The 18,470-nt window shown below is 43.9% G+C and overlaps 1 protein-coding gene across 5 annotated transcripts in view; it reads left to right on the top strand.

Moving 5' to 3' along the window:
- Window positions 1-656: 656 nt before the first annotated feature.
- The window catches only part of LOC139560486 (calmodulin-regulated spectrin-associated protein 2-like), a 75,896-nt gene continuing 58,082 nt past the window's right edge, over window positions 657-18,470 (top strand). For 4 of the 5 annotated variants that reach the window (XM_071377310.1, XM_071377311.1, XM_071377309.1 and 1 more), the window contains exons 1-2: window positions 657-1,341; window positions 14,234-14,493. In XM_071377310.1, the coding sequence (XP_071233411.1) occupies window positions 1,203-1,341; window positions 14,234-14,493 (399 nt within the window). In that variant the 5' untranslated portion in view covers window positions 657-1,202. The remainder of the gene's footprint in view (window positions 1,342-14,233; window positions 14,494-18,470) is intronic. The other variant, XM_071377307.1, reaches the window with a different exon arrangement.

Genomic DNA, 18,470 nt, shown 5'->3' with positions numbered 1-18,470 from the left:
TTTAACTGTCTTCACCCAAAGACTTCTCTGCCCTGAACCCAAGCCACTGATTCAGGATCAGAACACCTCATCCCTGCCTTTACCTCAAACCTCTCATGTTCTGCTTGCTACATCTCCAACGAGAATCTCCAGTCCTATTCCCAGAGTTTTGAAAAAGATATGTTACCGTGATGAGACTAACACGATAAGAAAACGTATGCATGCTTTGGATAAAAAGTGTCTTCTAAATTGCATATATTATTATTATAGTAGCGAAAGGTTAAATAAAGATTAGAGAATATCATTTCACAGCACTGAGATTCACCCTGCTTTGATTAATACAGTATACCACCCTATACGTCCTCTTTAGGTCATCACACAGTTATTGTAAGTAATCCAAGCTCCTAATCACATGGCGTACACGACCAAAAGTAACCATGCTGGCAAACAAGTATCATTCAGCCCAGCATAACAAGATCAAAAGTAATTGTTGTAGTAGACTTAGATTTATAGAGATTTTGGGGGATACTGAGCGTAGACCTCTACTGGCATTCCAAGTGCAGAGGAAACACGTACCGCGGGAATTTCACAAGATACTTGATACACTGTATCCAGCACTGTGTCTGTGGAAGTTATGGGTGGACCGCGCATGCGCTCTGTGGGCGCTCGCCTTTGAGGCCAGTGCGGCAGGAAAAGCGCAGAGGAGACGCCGCCGTGATCGAGGGAGAGGAAAAAATAAAACCAGTTATGATGAACAATTCTGGACAAGGACAACCTTTTCCGTTTACTTATAACTTATAATTGAACTATTCCAGCGAATAGAAGTCGGGCAAATGCGCGACCCGTTTCGTAGATAGTCATAGCCACTGTATGCTTGGCAACCTGAAGATAATGTCAGGGAATCAATGGATGAAAATCCCCAAAACTACTGCAGTTGCCTGGCTGGAATTCTCGTCTCGTACTGAGAGTATCGGACACTTGGAAATAAAAACGGTTAACTTATAAGGACCACGGGAAGGAGCCACGACATATCTGAGTGTGAGGAATTATAACGGTGTCCAGTCGGTATTTGGCTAGATAACGCATTTAAAGTTTGAACGGAAAGAATAGTTTTGCTGCATCGAATTCCTTTGGACGGGATGTCATCTGCCACCGGTAGAATTCCACGAGCTAACCGACCATCTCCCTCTCTGTAAAGGAGGCCGAGCGAGCCAGGCGTGAAGATGAGTGATGCGGCAGATACCAAGGGGTTGAGGCGAACCTTCATCGTCCCCTCGATCAAGGCTTTTGATCACTATGATTTCACAAGGGCCAAAATATACTGTAGTTTGACATGGCTTGTGGCCAAAGCCTTCGGCTCAGGTGGGTGGCGCCTTTTTTTGTTTTCTGAATATTGGGGTGGAAATGTGTCAAATGTGATGCAACATTTGGACAAATTGTGTCAGTGCGCACATCTTCAGAGGGTTTATCATAATTGACCTCGGTATTCCCGATGGGCCAAGAGAGCATGTCTTATCTGTGTTAAGAATGTGTTATTTGGCCTCAATAGCCTTGTTGAAACATCATCTTCACCACGAGCGAATATTAAACATGCTAATTAGTCATTGTATTAGTCACACCAGGGCTCTCTAATTGACGGTCTGTGTCCGATGAGAAGTGCAGGTGATGGACAGACTAACTGTTGCACGTTTGTCCAATATCTCCGATTTTTCTGTTATGAACACGGCAGAGGACGCTGTTGCTGTTGTTGATAATGTACGTATTCTCCCATCGGCATTGATGTCTGTGGCATTTGATTGATCAGTAACTGCAGCTGGCTCCTGATGTTGACAGTAATGGCCACATGGCCCTATACAGGTTGTTGGAACATCTAAACAGTATTATAATCTGGGTGGTTTGATCCCCGAATGCTGATTGTCTGAAAGCCGTGGTATATCAGACTGTATACCATGGGTATGACAAACAAATACTTTTTTATTCTAATTACGTTGTATATAGTGTATAATAGCAATAAAGCACCTCGGGGGTTTGTGGTATATGGCCAATGGCTAAGGGCTGTTTCCAGGCACTCCGTGATGCGTCGCGCGTAAGAACATCCCTTAGCCGTTGTACAAATATTGGCCATATACAGGTAGCCTAGTGGTTAGAGCGTTGGACTAGTAACCGCAAGGTTGCAAGATCGAATCCCTGAGCTGACAAGGTAAAGATCTGTCGTTCTGCTCCTGAACAAGGCAGTTAACCCACTGTTCCTGAAAATAAGAATTTGTTCTTAACTGACTTGCCTAGTAAAATAAATATACCTCAGGCCTTATTGCTTAATTAGATTATTCCATGTGATTTGACAATAACACAGTTAGTGGGTGGTTGTAATTAGAATGTAACCTATTGTGAACAGAAAACATTCAGAGTACCGTTTCTGGATGACAGGCAACACGTTGCCTATATTAAAAGCTGCTACCATTGTAGTTGGGGGAAAGGCCTGGCCTTGGCCAGTAGGCAGCAGCAGCCCTATGAAGTCAGTAATTCCAGCCGGTTGACTGACTCCAACTCTCTAAGGAAGTTTTTTAATTGGGCTACACTCGGTCTGTGTATGGTAATAATGGACAGAGAGAGAGAGAGAGAGCAAGAGAGGGAGAGAGAGAGAGGTTATGCTGTAGCTAGCCTTGGGAGCCAAGGATTCTCGCGTTCAATGGCCACACGACACTATGCTAAGCCTACAGCACATAGACTAGGTAGCTCCTCCTATAGTTTCCAGCATGTCATTTGTAAGCTTTTCTCAAGTGTATAAAATGGTGGAAAGCCCTGTCAACTGCTCCACTCGCCTCACTACTCTGTCATAGAGGCTATTAGCATACCAGGACTGGGTTGTTTTTTCCTGTCCCTCCTGGTGACACACATTACTGCTCCTTTCCAGCACCATGAGAACTGTGGCCCAATTCATCAACCAAGTCTTAGTTTACACACACAGCCACGTTTGGTCTAGTTACTATGGTTCTGACAGTAGTTTGGCCCACGTAATGCAGAAAATTCAAAACAATCTCCCCCATTCAAAATGCATGCTGATCACGGATGTAGATCAACTGAAATATAGCCTAGACACAGGACAGGACTATAAGCGTGACCATAAGAGCATGTACGGACACATACACACTCACTAAATGGTTTCCTCTAATATGACACATTTTGACCAAAGGCATCTGTGTTTTCTGCTTTCCTGTCTGGCACTGGATCACTGACTAGGTCCCAATGCTCTCTCTATCTCTTTCTCGTCTCACTCTCTCTTTGCAACAAGATCTCACGGTCTAACTTTAGTGTTCAACGTTTGTCTCAGTTACATCACAATGCAGGGGCCTCCAGGCTGGAGACTGGGCCCAATGGAAGGACCAATAGAAGATGCTTCAGCTTTACATACTGGCGCCGGGCACTAACGCTCATTAGTCTAGTAACGTGTGAATTCATTAGCCACAATCAATGGGAGTGACAACATTTCTGGTATACTTTGGTCTGACTTAATTGATGTTCGTACTGCATTGGAAAAGAAGTAGTCCAACGTGAATTGGCATAGTGAGCAACTGAACAAACATGTTACCTCTGAAAGCCACTGCTAAAATATATCGAGTTATTTCTCAGCGAAGTAACCCAGTGTTTTGAATCGGACATTATCAACTGCCGATATAGGCTACACAGGTTTCTAAGAAAGTAATAACTGCATAGTAACAGACAAGTAATGTTGCTGACTGGTGTACATTCTTTAATGTTCCCTCCCTGTGCTGTGCTCCAATTGGACGACTTCCCGTGGTCGGCACGGTAACGGTCGATATTCCAGGTCTCGTGTTTGGACTTCCTGCGACAGCTACTTCCTGTCTATTTCCTGTTTGATGGCAGACACAAAGGAGATCGGTTTTCCTTGACGCGGCAGCTTTTGATGAACTTGTGGAAAACTAAAGCCCACTTACTCTGTGGAGGTTGTATCTGCACTCCACACTGTTAAAAAGAAGGGTGCTTTGTTGATCTTATAGAACATTTTTGAGGGCCATATGAACCAAGCCATAGAACCCCTGTTTGGTTCTTTATAGCACCATTTCTTCTAGCAGCACTTATATGGCAAGACTCTGTTAACATTGTACAGCATAAGATACCGGCCAGATAAAGATGTGTAGTAGACTGTGTTACTACAGTATTTTGCATTGGTGCTGTTTTAGGAGGCTATGTGAGGTCATAGGAGCTTTTGTTCACCCTCTCAGGGTTATGAGGGGGTTTTATAGTGGGGAGTGGGGACTTTATAGTGGGGACAGACAATTATTGTGACTAGCTGTTAAAGTGACTGGCTGTTAAGTGGTTGTTGGAATGGTAAACCCCCGCCATTGTCGGAAATAGCCCACTTTCGTCTTTCTGGATAAGAAATTAGCTTCTGAACCCTCCTTGGAAGAAATGTAATCTACTGATAGGGGATGAAGAGTCCTCACTTATGTCGGAAATTATACACTATAACCTTAACCCCATTTTTTTTAAACCTCCTGTAAAAATACACGTCTCTGCCTTTCATACAAGTAGGCTACAGTGTCCGCTGCACATCCCTGTTCCTTTTCGCCAGTCCACCATCCAGGCCGAGTAGCCCACGTCTTTGGAAGTGTCTGGCTGCCTAGCTCTCTGACCTCTCCATTCACTAGGCTACAATGTTAACCCATCTTTTCTGTCTTTACAAAGTAGCCTACAAACTTTGTTTACTTTTCCATTCAAAAAAAGAATCATAGGCATCAAAGCCTGTGTAGGCTTTAATAGCTTCCCGAGTGTAGGCTAATAGGACTCTCGCTTTACCAAGTCGTACAATATTATCACGATACTTAGGTGTCCCGATATGATATGCATTGCTATTCTATATGTATCACGATTTATCACCATCGATACTTGGAGTCATAGAATCGATATAATATCCTAAAAAATGATATTTTTTGCTACCAGAATACATTTTCAATCGGGCAAAAACAAATGAAGCCTATTGGACAGATTTTAATGTCAGAATACACTCACTGTTCAAAGTGGGATTGTTATGCAAAAGGAGAGTTAACCTACACTGCCTCAAACCAAGGCATGCTGCCTGCTAATTATCTATAGGCTATGTTTCAACTTGTCCATTTCAAAGGATTTTTTAAACATGTTTTATTTTCTAACAACAGTTTGAATTGAGGTGTGTTCTGCCTCCTCGTTAATTCACAAAGAAGAAGCCCATTTCACTGTTGCGGACAATTTCTGTTTGAGGCTTTGCTGGGCCGAACAAACTTCTCTCTTCGAGGAGAGCATAAGCACTTCCCCAGAGTTTCCCCAGATCAAGTATGCAGGCATTTGAGCATCTCCAGTCAGAAAATAACTTTGGAAATGTGCGTTCCTATCAAAGTAAGTGCCTTATTACGTTATCATTATAGTTTCTGTATATCGTGTTATCGTTTCTACTGTAGCACACAGTATGTATGTACAGTGCATTCGGAAAGTATTCAGACCCCTTGACTTTTTCCACATTTTGTTACGTTACGGATTTATTCTAAAATGTTTTTTTTTTAAATCCTCATCAATCTACACACAATTCCCCAGAATGACAAAGCAAAAAAAGGGTTTTAGTATTTTAAAACAAATTTATGAAAAATAAATAAATAATAACACATTAACATAAGTATTCAGACCCTTTACTTAGTACTTTGTTGAAACACATTTGGTAGTGATTACAGCCTCAAGTCTTCTTGGGTATGACGCTACAAGCTTGGCAGACTTGCATTTGGGGAGTTTCTTCCAATCTTCTCTGCAGATCCTCTCAAGCTCTGTCAGGTGGAGGGGGAGCGTCGCTGCACAGCTATTTTCAGGTCTCTCCAGAGATGTTAGATCGGGTTCAAGTCCGGGCTCTGCTTGAGCCACTCAAGGACATTCAGAGACTTGTCCTGATGCCACTCCTGCGTTGTCTTGGCTGTGTGCTTAGGGTCGTTGTCCTGTTAGAAGGTGAACCTTTGCCCCAGTCTGAGGTCCTGAGCGCTCTGGAGCAGGTTTTCATCAAAGATCTCTCTGTACTTTTCTCCGTTTAGCTTTCCCTCGATCCTGACTAGTCTCCCAGTCCCTGCCACTGAAAAACATCTCTACAGCATGATGCTGCCACCACCATGCTTCACTGTAGGGATGGTGTCAGGTTTCCTCCAGATGTGATGCTTGGCATTCAGGCCAAAGATTTCAATCTTGGTTTCATCAGACCAGAGAATCTTTTCTCATGGTCTGAGAGCCTTTTGGCAAACTACAAGCAGGCTGTCATGTGGCTTCTGTCTGGCCACTCTACCATAAAGGCTTGATTGGTGGAGTGCTGCAGAGATAGTTGTCCTTCTGGAAGGTTCTCCCATCTCCACAGAGGAACACTGGAGCTCTGTCAGAATGACCATCTTGTTCTTGGGCGCCTTCCTGACCAAGGCCCTTCTCCCCTGATTGCTCAGTTTGGCTGGGCGGCCAGCTCTAGGAAGAGTCTTGGTGGTTCCAAACTTCTTCCATTTAAGAATGATGGAGGCGACTGTGTTCTTAGGGACCTTCAATGCTGCAGAAAGGTTTTGGTATCCTTCCCCAGATCTGTGCCTCGACACAATTCTGTCTCGGAGCTCTACGGACAATTCCTTCGACCTTGGTTTTTGCTCTGACATGCATTGTCAACTGTGGGACCTTATATAGACAGGTGTGTGCCTTTCCAAATCATGTCCAATCAATTGTCCACAGGTGGACTTCAATCAAGTTGTAGAAAACATCTCAAAGATGATCAATGGAAACAGGATGCACCTGAGCTCAATTTCAAGTCTCATAGCAAAGGGTCTGAATACTTATGTAAATAAGGTATTTCAGATTTTTTTTTAAATATATATAATCACAAAAATGTCTTAACTTGTTTTCGCTTAGTCATTATGGGATGTTGTGTGCAGATTGATGAGGATAAAAAATCATTTAATCTATTTTAGAATAAGGCTGGAATGTAACAAAATTTGGAAAAAGTCAAGGGGTCTGAATACTTTCTCTGAATGCACTGTATGGAGCATAAAGTATTTACTGTTTTATTCACATGTTTTCAAGTACTGGTGACATAGATTGTAATGATGTGTGTAAAATATATTTTGGAAGGTTGTACTGATTATGATGAGCTAATGCTAAGCTAAATGCCAGCTATGTGTGGCGCCATGTTTGTTGACTTCATACAATGCATTCTGGTTGTCATGTAAACGTCTGTCAGACCAAAGATGTTATAACAAACAAAGTGGAGAGATGGTTCAATCGACTGACTTAGATTGTAACTATCGTTACTCAGGGTTGCCAGTTCAGACCCCCTTAACAGGGGTTTTATTTAGCTTATAAACTTCTGTGTTTGCCTCCCATCATAGTAATATTTCCTGCATCATATCCCCCCACGATACCTTCCCCCATTTCTACCCCCCATGGACTTGAAATCCCCCACAAATGAAATTACCCCCCCCCCCCTCTCCAAGCCCACCTAAAATAGTTTAATCCATATCTGGCAACCCTTTTTAGCTTTCGCGCTATGGTTAGGCTAGGCTGTAGGCTTGTATTTGGTGTGATGATCTGTGAGGTTATAGCATTTTATTTGCTTTGTGATTAGTCAAAAACTGTAAATTACTTGTCAAGTTAAGCGATCCGGTTCTTGTATACAATGTAACAAGTACATAGAAGATTTATAAAATGCTGAAAAGTGGCCAAACTAAGTTAATATTTTTCGGGCAATGGGCACTGTAACGGTCGTCGGATGAAGAAGGTGTGGACCAAAGCGCAGCGTGGTAAGTGTTCATGATTTATTTTCAAAAAACACTTGAACAAAATAACAAAGAGCAAAACGACAACGAACAGTTCTGTCAGGTGCAGAAACACAAAACAGAACTACCCACAAAACACAGGTGGGAAAAGGCTACCTAAGTATGGTTCCCAATCAGAGACAACGATAGTCAGCTGTCCCTGATTGAGAACCATACCCGGCCAAAGCAACGAAATACAAAACATAGAAAAAATAACATAGAATGCCCACCCAAATCACACCCTGACCAAACCAAAAGAGAGACAGAAGAAGCTCTCTTTGGTCAGGGTGTGACAGTACCCCCCCCCCCCCCCCCAAAGGTGCGGACTCTGGCCGCGCAAAACCTGAACCCATAGGGGAGGGTCTGGGTGGGCATTGATCCACGGTGGTGGCTCTGGTGCGGGACGTAGACACCGCTCCACCTCTGGCTCGGCCCACTTAGGTGGCGCCTCTAGAGCGGGGACCCTCGCCGCCGACTCTGGACTGGGGACACTCGTAGCCTCATTGGGAGCTCCGGACTGGAGGGCGTCGCTGGAGGCTCCGGACTGGAGGGCGCCTCTGGAGGCTTCGGACTGGAGGGCGACACTGGAGGTTCCGGACTGGAGGGCGCCTCTGGAGGCTCCGGACTGGAGGGCGACACTGGAGGCTCCGGACTGGAGGGCGTCGCTGGAGGCTCCGGACTGGAGGGCGACTCTAGAGGCTCCGGACTGGAGCGCAACTCTGGAGGCTCCGGACTGGAGCGCGACACTGGAGGCTCCGGACTGGAGGAAGACTCTGGAGGGAGGAGACGCAGAGACAGCCTGGTGGGTGGGGCTGCCACAGGGCCCACCAGGCTGGGGAGAACTACAGGAGGCCTGGTGCGTAGATGAGGCACCGGATGAACTGGGCTGTGGGGGAGCACTGGAGCCCTGGTGCGCAGCCTTGGCACCACTCCTCCAGGCTGAATGCCCACTTTAGCCCGGCCCCTCCAGAGTGCAGGCACAGGTCGAACCGGGCTGTGGGGGAGCACTGGAGAACTGGTGCTTACCACTCGCACCTCTCCATTTGGCTCAATGCCCACTTTAGCCCGGCACGGGCGGAGCGCAGGCATCGGACGAACTAAACCATCCCAGCGCCCCGGAGACACAGTACGCAGAGTCGGCGCAGGATACCCTGGGCCGAAACGGGCGCGCTGAGCTGGCACAATCCGCCCTAGCTGGATGCCCACTCTCGCATGGCACTTGCGGGGGGCTGGCATATAGCGCTCCGGGCTATGAGCGCGCACTGGAGACACCATGCGCTTTACCGCATAACACGGTGCCTGACCAGTACCACGCTGCTTCCGGAAAGCACGGGGAGTTGGCTCAGGTCTATCGCCTGACTCCGCCAATCTCCCCGTGTGCCACCCCCCTCCCAATTTTTTGGGGGGCTGCCTCTCGTGCCTGCTGCGCTGCCTTGCCTCATATCACCGCCTCTCAGCTTCAGCTGCCTCCAGTTCTTCTTTCGGACGGCGATATTCTCCAGCCCGTCTCCAGTGTCCCTGTCCGTCCAATATGTCCTCCCATGTCCAGCAGTCCTGAACCCTCTGCTCCTCCATACCACGCTGCTTGGTCCGTTTGTGGTGGGTAGTTCTGTAACGGTCGTTGGATGAAGGAGTGGACCAAAGCGCAGCGTGGTAAGTGTTTATGATTTATTTTCAAAAAATACTTGAACAAAATAACAAAGAGCAAAACGACAACGAACAGTTCTGTCAGGTGCAGAAACACAAAACAGAAAATAACTACCCACAAAACACAGGTGGGAAAAGGCTACGTAAGTATGGTTCCCAATCAGAGACAACGATAGTCAGCTGTCCCTGATTGAGAACCATACCCGGCCAAAACAAAGAAATACAAAACATAGAAAAAAGAACATAGAATGCCCACCCAAATCACACCCTGACCAAAACAAAATAGAGACATAAAAAGCTCTCTACTTATAGTGAATGGAATTCTGGGATTAGGGAGGTATCGCTTGTCAAACATAAACAAACATGGCTGCCATCATAAAGATTTAGCTTTATTTAGCTGTTGTTAGCTTGGCTGAAAGGCGTCTCTTTTCTAAACAATAAAAGGTGAAATTGAGAAATAAAGTTGTAAAGACCTTTTATTTCCCATCAGTACAAGATATTGTTTAGGTGCTTTTCAGACAACAATGCTGTTTAGATGCGTTTGTTACATCAAATGTTCTGTTACTACTGTTTCAATCACATATTTGCGATGGTACGCTGCAGGGACCACTCAGAAATGATCACAAATATGTAATCATACACGTTTAAGATGCCTGCCCTGTCTCCTGTTTCCCCCTGTTTGTGCCTGTGATTCACAGCCATGGCGAGGGGAAATGACCTCACGCACACACATACACACACCACAAACGCCCTCATTACCCCATACGCACCCTTTCAACTAGAGATGGTGGGAAATCGATACAGTTACAGACAATATTATATAGATTAGTCAAAAAATATATAATAATTTTGAAAACGTTTTCTTGCTAGGTAGCGTTAGCTAGCGCTAGTTGGCTGTACCTGTGTCAAAATGCTGGTATTTTTCATCCTATAGCTCGTTCTTCATCTTCTTTTTAAAGTGGAACTGACAGAGTTTTAACTACTTTGCAGATATGAAAGAAACAGACAATCATAATATCAGTAAAACATATCAAATTCCCAGTTTATGCGACAAAACCAACTTTAATAGGTTTAAAAAAATATATGTTCTATTTGACTCAACATTCCATGGCGTACACAAAGGCATTGTTTCCAGAGTAGATGGATGCGGTTCAATGCATGATTAATATCATTTACCAATACATTTCTTGGTAGTCCAAAATGTATTGCTATCAGGTTGTAAATCACAGCTGGCCTGGTACATTGTTTGTTGCCTCCATTTGGGATGCACTGTTTCAGTTTCAATGGCTCAATATTTTGGACAAAATGGACAAATATAACTAAGACTGGGAATGTCAATACAATCAAACTAGCAATGATCACAAGTCAGTCATAACGTGGCTAATAGGCTAGCACATCTATTTATGTAGCAAGCTAAAAACATGGACCCTAACGTTAGCTAGCTAGCTGCTAGGAGGATGTCATGTCATTCATGTCATTGGAGTGGGTGAGTGACTGACTTTTTCCCCTCATATTGTTTTTCAGCGGCTACACACAGCTAGAGATGCAGGTGTCATTTGGTTAGCTAGCAAGAACCTGAACGACTGTTATCCGGTTAGCATATGGCTAACTGGATAACACAAATTCACTCTCGCTATCTACTCCAATTTCAGAGTACTCTCATCTGAGTGTGCCAGAGTGCAGAATAACTGATGAATTTACTAACGTTACACCCACTGAATATGACTGACCGGTGTCAGTAAACGTAGGCAAAGAAAGTAATAGTTAGTCACGAACGATCTAGATAACATGTAAACAGCCTGACCAGCTCTGCTATGGAGAGTAAAATGGTCAGAGTGGGGTGTTCTCTCATTTGTGTCTGGAAGTAGCTAGCTAGCAAGCTTGCCAATTAGCTTTGGGTGCTTGGTTGGGACAAACATGCATTGTTGGCAGGCAAGCTGCAGAAGGACTAGGAGGCTACAATTCCCCATCGTTTATCAGTGCAATTTTGACGGCCAACAAATTGTAAAAGCTTGAGAGGGTTTATCTACTGTTCCTTCGTTAGAGTTTAGCTCATCTTTCTCAGGCTAGCATTATATTTTGATATTTTTGTTGTTGATGTGAATAATTGAGGTTGTTTGATCAATAAGACTGTGTAAAGTTCCCAAATGTAAGAGGACTCCCAAGCGGTATTGACATATTTGCAGAAATCCATTCAGGTCTATTTTGTGGCTTTTGACGAGTGTGTTCTAATGATCTAAAGTCACGCTGTTGCAATTGCCTGTAAACACAGAGTCCAGTTCAAAGTGAATGATGTCAGGTCCAACTGCCTGTAAACACAGAGTCCAGTTCAAAGTGAATGATGGCAGTCCCTACTGCTGTAAACACACAGTCCAGTTCAAAGTGAATGATGTCAGGTCCAACTGCCTGTAAACATGCAGTCCAGTTCAAAGTGAATGATGGCAGTCCCTACTGCTGTAAACACAGAGTCCAGTTCAAAGTGAATGATGTCAGGTCCAACTGCCTGTAAACATGCAGTCCAGTTCAAAGTGAATGATGGCAGTCCCTACTGCTGTAAACACACAGTCCAGTTCAAAGTGAATGATGTCAGGTCCAACTGCCTGTAAACATGCAGTCCAGTTCAAAGTGAATGATGGCAGTCCCTACTGCTGTAAACACAGAGTCCAGTTCAAAGTGAATGATGTCAGGTCCAACTGCCTGTAAACACAGAGTCCAGTTCAAAGTGAATGATGGCAGGTCCAACTGCCTGTAAAACACACAGTCCAGTTCAAAGTGAATGATGGCAGGTCCAACTGCCTGTAAAACACACAGTCCAGTTCAAAGTGAATGATGGCAGGCCCTACTGCCTGTAAACACACAGTCCAGTTCAAAGTGAATGACGGCAGGTCCAACTGCCTGTAAACACACAGTCCAGTTCAAAGTGAATGACGGCAGGTCCAACTGCCTGTAAACACACAGTCCAGTTCAAAGTGAATGACGGCAGGCCTGCGTGGCAAACAAAGGCCTACTGTAGCTCTGACTGGCTTTGGCGCACCGGTCTGCGTCGACTCTGGTCCTGGACGAGACAGACGGTTCAGGTTTTATTTAATGCAGTTAATTGTCCAAACGCACAGCTGCTTTCCCACTCTGTACTGCTATAGAATTTTCACAAATGCCCTAGTACAGTATACGTAATTCCCAAGCATTCTAAGAATTGATGAAAATGTGAAAATGAGCATGTCTAAATCCTTGCTTGACAGAAAATGTTTTTAAAAAGTCATATTCTTCCTGGGGGTGTATATGAACAGATTTGAATCATATTTAATTTAGCTAAAATGCTGTCTGTTTCACTTTAAATAGTGAGCATGTTTTCAGCACTTTTATTTCCATGACTGATCAACAACAAATTTTCTCTGCAGAAAATTTGTCTCTCTGCAGCAGGGCAATATGTTTGGAACGTCAAATCGCAATAGTATCGAATCGTAATACATATAGAATCGTGAGAATCGCAATACATATTGTATCGGCACCCAAGTATGGTGATAAAATCCCAGCCCAACTTTCAACCTCATCCGCCCCTTTCTCTGCCTCAAAAACACTCTCGGGACCCCTTGACACATCATGTGATGGCACATACCAGAGAAGAGCAGAAAGTGGTGTGCTCTTTGTCCCTGAGTGCAGACAAGTCTATTGTGTGTGTGAGTGTGTGTGTGTGTGTGTCTGGCTATTTTGAAGATAAAGATAAAGTAAATCAGATTTAGCATGTGAGTCAACAGACAAAGAATAGCCTCTCTCTGTCTCACTCACACACACACACACCGTTCCTGTACCATACCGGTGTATACGGTGTTACCATCAGTGCACACAAAGGACGCTATTTCTTTACAAATGTAACAAATAAATCAAATACAAAAAACTCAATCTTGATCCAGGAGGGGATTGATTGTCTGCTGTAAGCAAGAAGCTAGCCACTTAGCTCGTAAGTTTGCCAATGAGATGCGTAGCTAGAGCCCTCTGCTGGAGATAAATGATATACCGCCCGAGCCTAATGCATATACACACACACACACTCTTAAGCACGCCGTCAATGGAGAATGTCTAAGATCCGTGTGTGAGAGAAGCATGTGTGCAATGGGAGAGTGGGGCTCGCACAGGCACGCCTGTTGCCGTCACAGTGGACTCATTCTGCGGGGGCCAGTACAGTCATGTCAAGTTATTGTTTCACCCAACTAACCTGTTTCCCCTCTCTCCACGGGCAGCCCAAAACGAGCTGACTGTAATGTTACTTATGTAGCCCACCTATCCTCACATCCTCCACAGATGACCTCCCAGAGAAACTCTGTTTATCATATGTCCACACTAACCCGTACCTAGAACTGGGCGATATGAACAAAAATCCATATCGCGATACATTGCCTGAATTGATACGATAGCAATAAATAGAACAAGAAGTTTATCAGGTTAAGGTGCACCACAGTTTACAAAAAAGTATCCTTTAAACTACTACTACTAGTCTGATGGTTGTAGCAATCAATTGTCCCATTAACAATCACCAACATTAGCAAACTTATTTCAAACTTCACATTTCTCTAGTATAGGCTACTTATCATAATGCCTGTGATAAGTGATCGGTATGGTAAGTGTTGATCATTTGGGGTTTATCGTCCCAGCTCTACCCGTACCCGCTCTCTCCACAGACACGTCCCCAGATGACAGTTATCATATCCCCAAACTAATCCGGCGCCCTTCTTTCAGAGAAACAATGTTCATCGTATCACCACACTAACCCCTCTTCTCTCCCTTCACAGATGCGGTCCCGGAGGAGCTGGCGGACCCCTTCTACAGGGACCAGTACAGCCAGGAGCACCTGAAGCCCCCTGTGGCATGCCTGCTGCTGTCCGCAGAGCTCTACTGCCGGGCGGGGAGCCTCATCCTCCGCAGCGATGCTGTCAAACCTCTGCTGGGACACAACGCCATCATCCAGGCCCTGGCACAGAAGGGACTGTACGTCACTGACCAGGACCGACTGGTCACAGAGAGGGACCTGACCGGCACACCCATACATATGGTGAGGATGAAGAGCTGTCTGGACACACACACACACACACACACACACACACACACACACACACACATACAGATTGTAAAGAGTGTAATATTAGGGTCTGGTTGGGTTTTGTTGGGTCTCAACCCATTTTTATCTCTCTACGTTCTCTTCCTTCTCCTTCTCTCTTACACACACACACACACACACACACACACACACACACACACACACACACACACACACACACACACACACACACACACACACACACACACACACACACACACACACACACACACACACACACACACACACTCTCTCACTTTACTCACTCACTCACTCACTCATCCTCTGTCTCTTTGTGTGTGCTCTAAGGTAGGGCTCTGTGAGTACAGTATTCTCAGCGGTGTCTCTTGGAAAGGACAAAAGCAAGTCTAATGATAGGTTTCCAAGATAAACCACTTACAGACAGACAGACAGACAGACAGACAGACAGACAGACAGACAGACAGACAGACAGACAGACAGACAGACAGACAGACAGACAGACAGACAGACGGTACTCTTATGTCACATAGTACAAGGTAAAAATGCCTTTCTTCTGAAAAAGTTGTTTTGATGTGCAAAGGAAAGGCTTAAAAGTCAGCCCTTTTAAATCTACAGTCCTTTTCAATTGATCATCATCCGTTGAAGAATGTATTATAGCTAGATATGAGGGGAATGCCGTGAGCTTCCCGTGAGGGAATGCGTCAACAGTTACGAAATAGTTATTCTAAACCAATACTGTGTGGCTGAGGATCATGAGTTCAGAGACTGAACATAGCTGCTGACGAAATGGGAACCTACGTTGCAGTTCTCTCTCTCTCTCTCTCTGTCTCTGCCGCTCTCTTTCTGGGAGAATCGCAATTGCCCTATCTGCTGTGGCACACAGACTCTTTCATTCCCTAATCTCGCTCTCCTTCCCTCCATATCTCATCATCAAGTTATTTCTGTCTTTCTCCATCTCTCTTCTTTTCTTTCTATCTCTTCAACAGCACTTTCTCGCTCCCTCCCTTGGTCTTTCCTTCTTTCTCTCTCTTTTCCTCGGTCTCTCTCTCTCGCCCGCCGTCTTTCTCTCACCCCTCTCTATTATGTCTCCTTCTCTCTGGCCGTGTCTAGACTTGACAGTTAATGCAGTTTTTGTATTATGATCATGAAGTTCTGGTCATGGAATTTCGAATACATCATGTGTCTACACCCATTTTTTGTGACCCCCACCCAAAATCTAATGACACAAATTTTAATAACAATTTTTACGTCAACAAATAACCTTAAATTAATTTAATTTTCATCTCTTATCGAAATGAAAATAAACCAATAAATACATTTACTCAATCAAATTGTTTTTTTCAAGTTATCTTTCTCCAAACGTTTGTATATTGATCCCATACAATAATCGGTACTCTTTTTTAAATTATTAATAGTCTATCAACTTGATGGCAGTAGCTAACTACTGTAGCTAACTAGGGTTGGGCGATGTCAATCTTTGTCCTATCATGATTAAGTACCCATAAAACATTGTGATATATGAATTTGAGAGAGAAAAATGTATATATATTTTGCGCTGCTTTGGTGAAAATCTTAGCTCGGTCTACATTGTTCTCTTGCATTCTGTACATTGTTTATAACCAGTCGCGACCAGTCATTCAGAGCATGTTTTGAGCCCCACCTTTCTAGCAACACATTTTTAATTTTTTTTTGCGGGAATGCCTGTTTTGCATGTTATTTTGTCATTAATACGTGTCACATATCAGTTTGCAAACAATGTAAAAAAAATGTTTTACAAAATTTGAGTTAATTAAGTTGTATACAAACTTGGTCTCTTTTTTGCTTTCTTGAGTAAGGCAGCTCCAAAATGCAGGTGTTTCAGCCTAGCTCAGTGCTTTCTGTGGTGGTGCGGCAGCCAGTGGAAAATACGGAGCTTAGGGGTTGGTAATGTTCTCTAGTTGTGCCGTGATTGGCTCAGTGTTCTGTCACTCATGGGGACATTACATCACCGCTAAATCTATGGGTAGAGCTAGAATATTCAAGCCCCTTGGGTGCTGCCATAGAGTTACATTAGAAGTGCTCATCCAAGAAGGCTCGTCATTGGCCACAGATAAAATTACATTAAATCACGTTATATCTACAGCAGCTTTGATTGAACTGATCATGTCAACGTCATACTTTCAAAATCTTAGCTAGCATGCTAGCAGTCATCATCCTGAATCAAGTCGACAATCTACTGGCAAATCCTTTTTAATCCTTGTCATATGAAGAGAAATAATGAAGAGAAATGATAGATAAAACGTATCGGTGCTCATCGGCCATTGGACATAAATATTAAACAAAAAGTTGGAAATCGCAAATTCAACAAGGAATGGTTTTGAAGGAATCAGTGGCTAACTGCAAGCATTGCAAAGCAATCACTAGACTGCTATTCATTGGAGTGGGTGTGTGGTCCCAATTCTGGGTTAAAGCGTCTCTTTTCCAAGCTTAACAGATTAACATTCAACATTGGCCATGGTGTCAATCCATCATGATTTATGCCGCGCTCAAAACAACTGGAAACTCAGAACTGGGAAATCTGATTTCAATGGGTTCAAGACAACTGGGAACTTGGGAAAAAACGAGCTCCGACTGGGAAAATACGTTTTGAACGGTCATCCAACTCGGAATTGGGAACTTGGGCCTCTTTCTAGAGCTCCGACCTGAAGAACCCTGACGTCATCATGATAAGACCTTGTATTTTTCCAAGTTGCCAGTTGTCTTGAAAGCACCATAAATCCAGAGAATGCCAGACTTTGATGACAAAGTTTGATGACAAAATTTGCCGAAGAAGGACTGCCGCGCCACCTTCCTGTTCAAGTGAGTACAGCACAACAAGGTGAGCCCAAAAATGTCTTGTATGCTGTCGCATAAACTATGTAATATGCCAGGGATATATGTAAGCTGTAGCTAAGAAAGTAATACTGTATGTTGTGTAGTAAGCTGTTCACCCCCTAATAAGCTCACCCTAATAATTTGGTCCCGTTTCCCCTCCTAATTTTACCTACTGTTCTGACTTGGTGGTGCACATGTAGTCTATAGCCTGTTTTAGAGAAATGTCATCATCAAATATTGTAAGAGCTTTCATTGTCTGCTTATATGCCCCCTTTATTTATCCTACAGTTCTGACTTGGTGTACAGGGAGAATACTGTAAGAATAGCCCATGTTCTGAATTCTGTTGCTGTACATTTCAAAAGGGCTGAACAAATAGTTATATCGACTACGTCCGTCCTAGCTCGCTTAATCGAAATTATGGATTGCCTCTTATCTGCTCATCGTCCCCTTATGCCATAGTTTGTACATCGCAATTGTCAGGAGAAACCACATTTGTTTAAGCAAGTCAGACATATCAGCTATGTGGCAGTGGTAAGGTGTTGGGACTGCTGTTGGGACTCTGCTGCTTTATGTAGGCCCTAACAGTGTGTGGGCACAATTTGTCACCGTTATAGTGCAATTCATGTATTGTTTAGTGTTGTGTTGTGTCGTGTCGTGGGTTTTCTGGCATGCATCTAAAAAAAAAAAAAAAAACTGTTTGCCCCATCAAGATTTACATGATAAAATGTCCACTGTTTATAACATATTTATTGAAATAGGTTATTCAGGCTATAGCGAAGAAATAGGCCACTTGTCATGGCCTTGCTGTGGGCTACCCGGTCAGCTCTTTACTGTGTGGTGCCAGTCAACGATGGTTGTCAATCATCTTTGATATCCTATACTATCGTTATATTGCCCAACCCTATAGGTAACTAGCCAGCTAACCTACTGTATGTAGCTAGCCAGCAAGCTAGCAAGCAACGCTAAAGGGATTGCAAATGGATAATCATAACTCTATTTCTCTAACTATTAGCTAGATGGCTAGCTTTTATGAGGCCAGCAAACACGTTCCCCACACTCTAGTTGTTATTTCCTCCAACGTTTTAAGAGAAAGGTG

Source organism: Salvelinus alpinus, chromosome 30 (genome assembly GCF_045679555.1).
Source record: "Salvelinus alpinus chromosome 30, SLU_Salpinus.1, whole genome shotgun sequence".
NCBI classification, from domain to species: Eukaryota; Metazoa; Chordata; class Actinopteri; order Salmoniformes; family Salmonidae; genus Salvelinus; species Salvelinus alpinus.
This window is presented reverse-complemented; position numbering and strand designations above follow the sequence as displayed.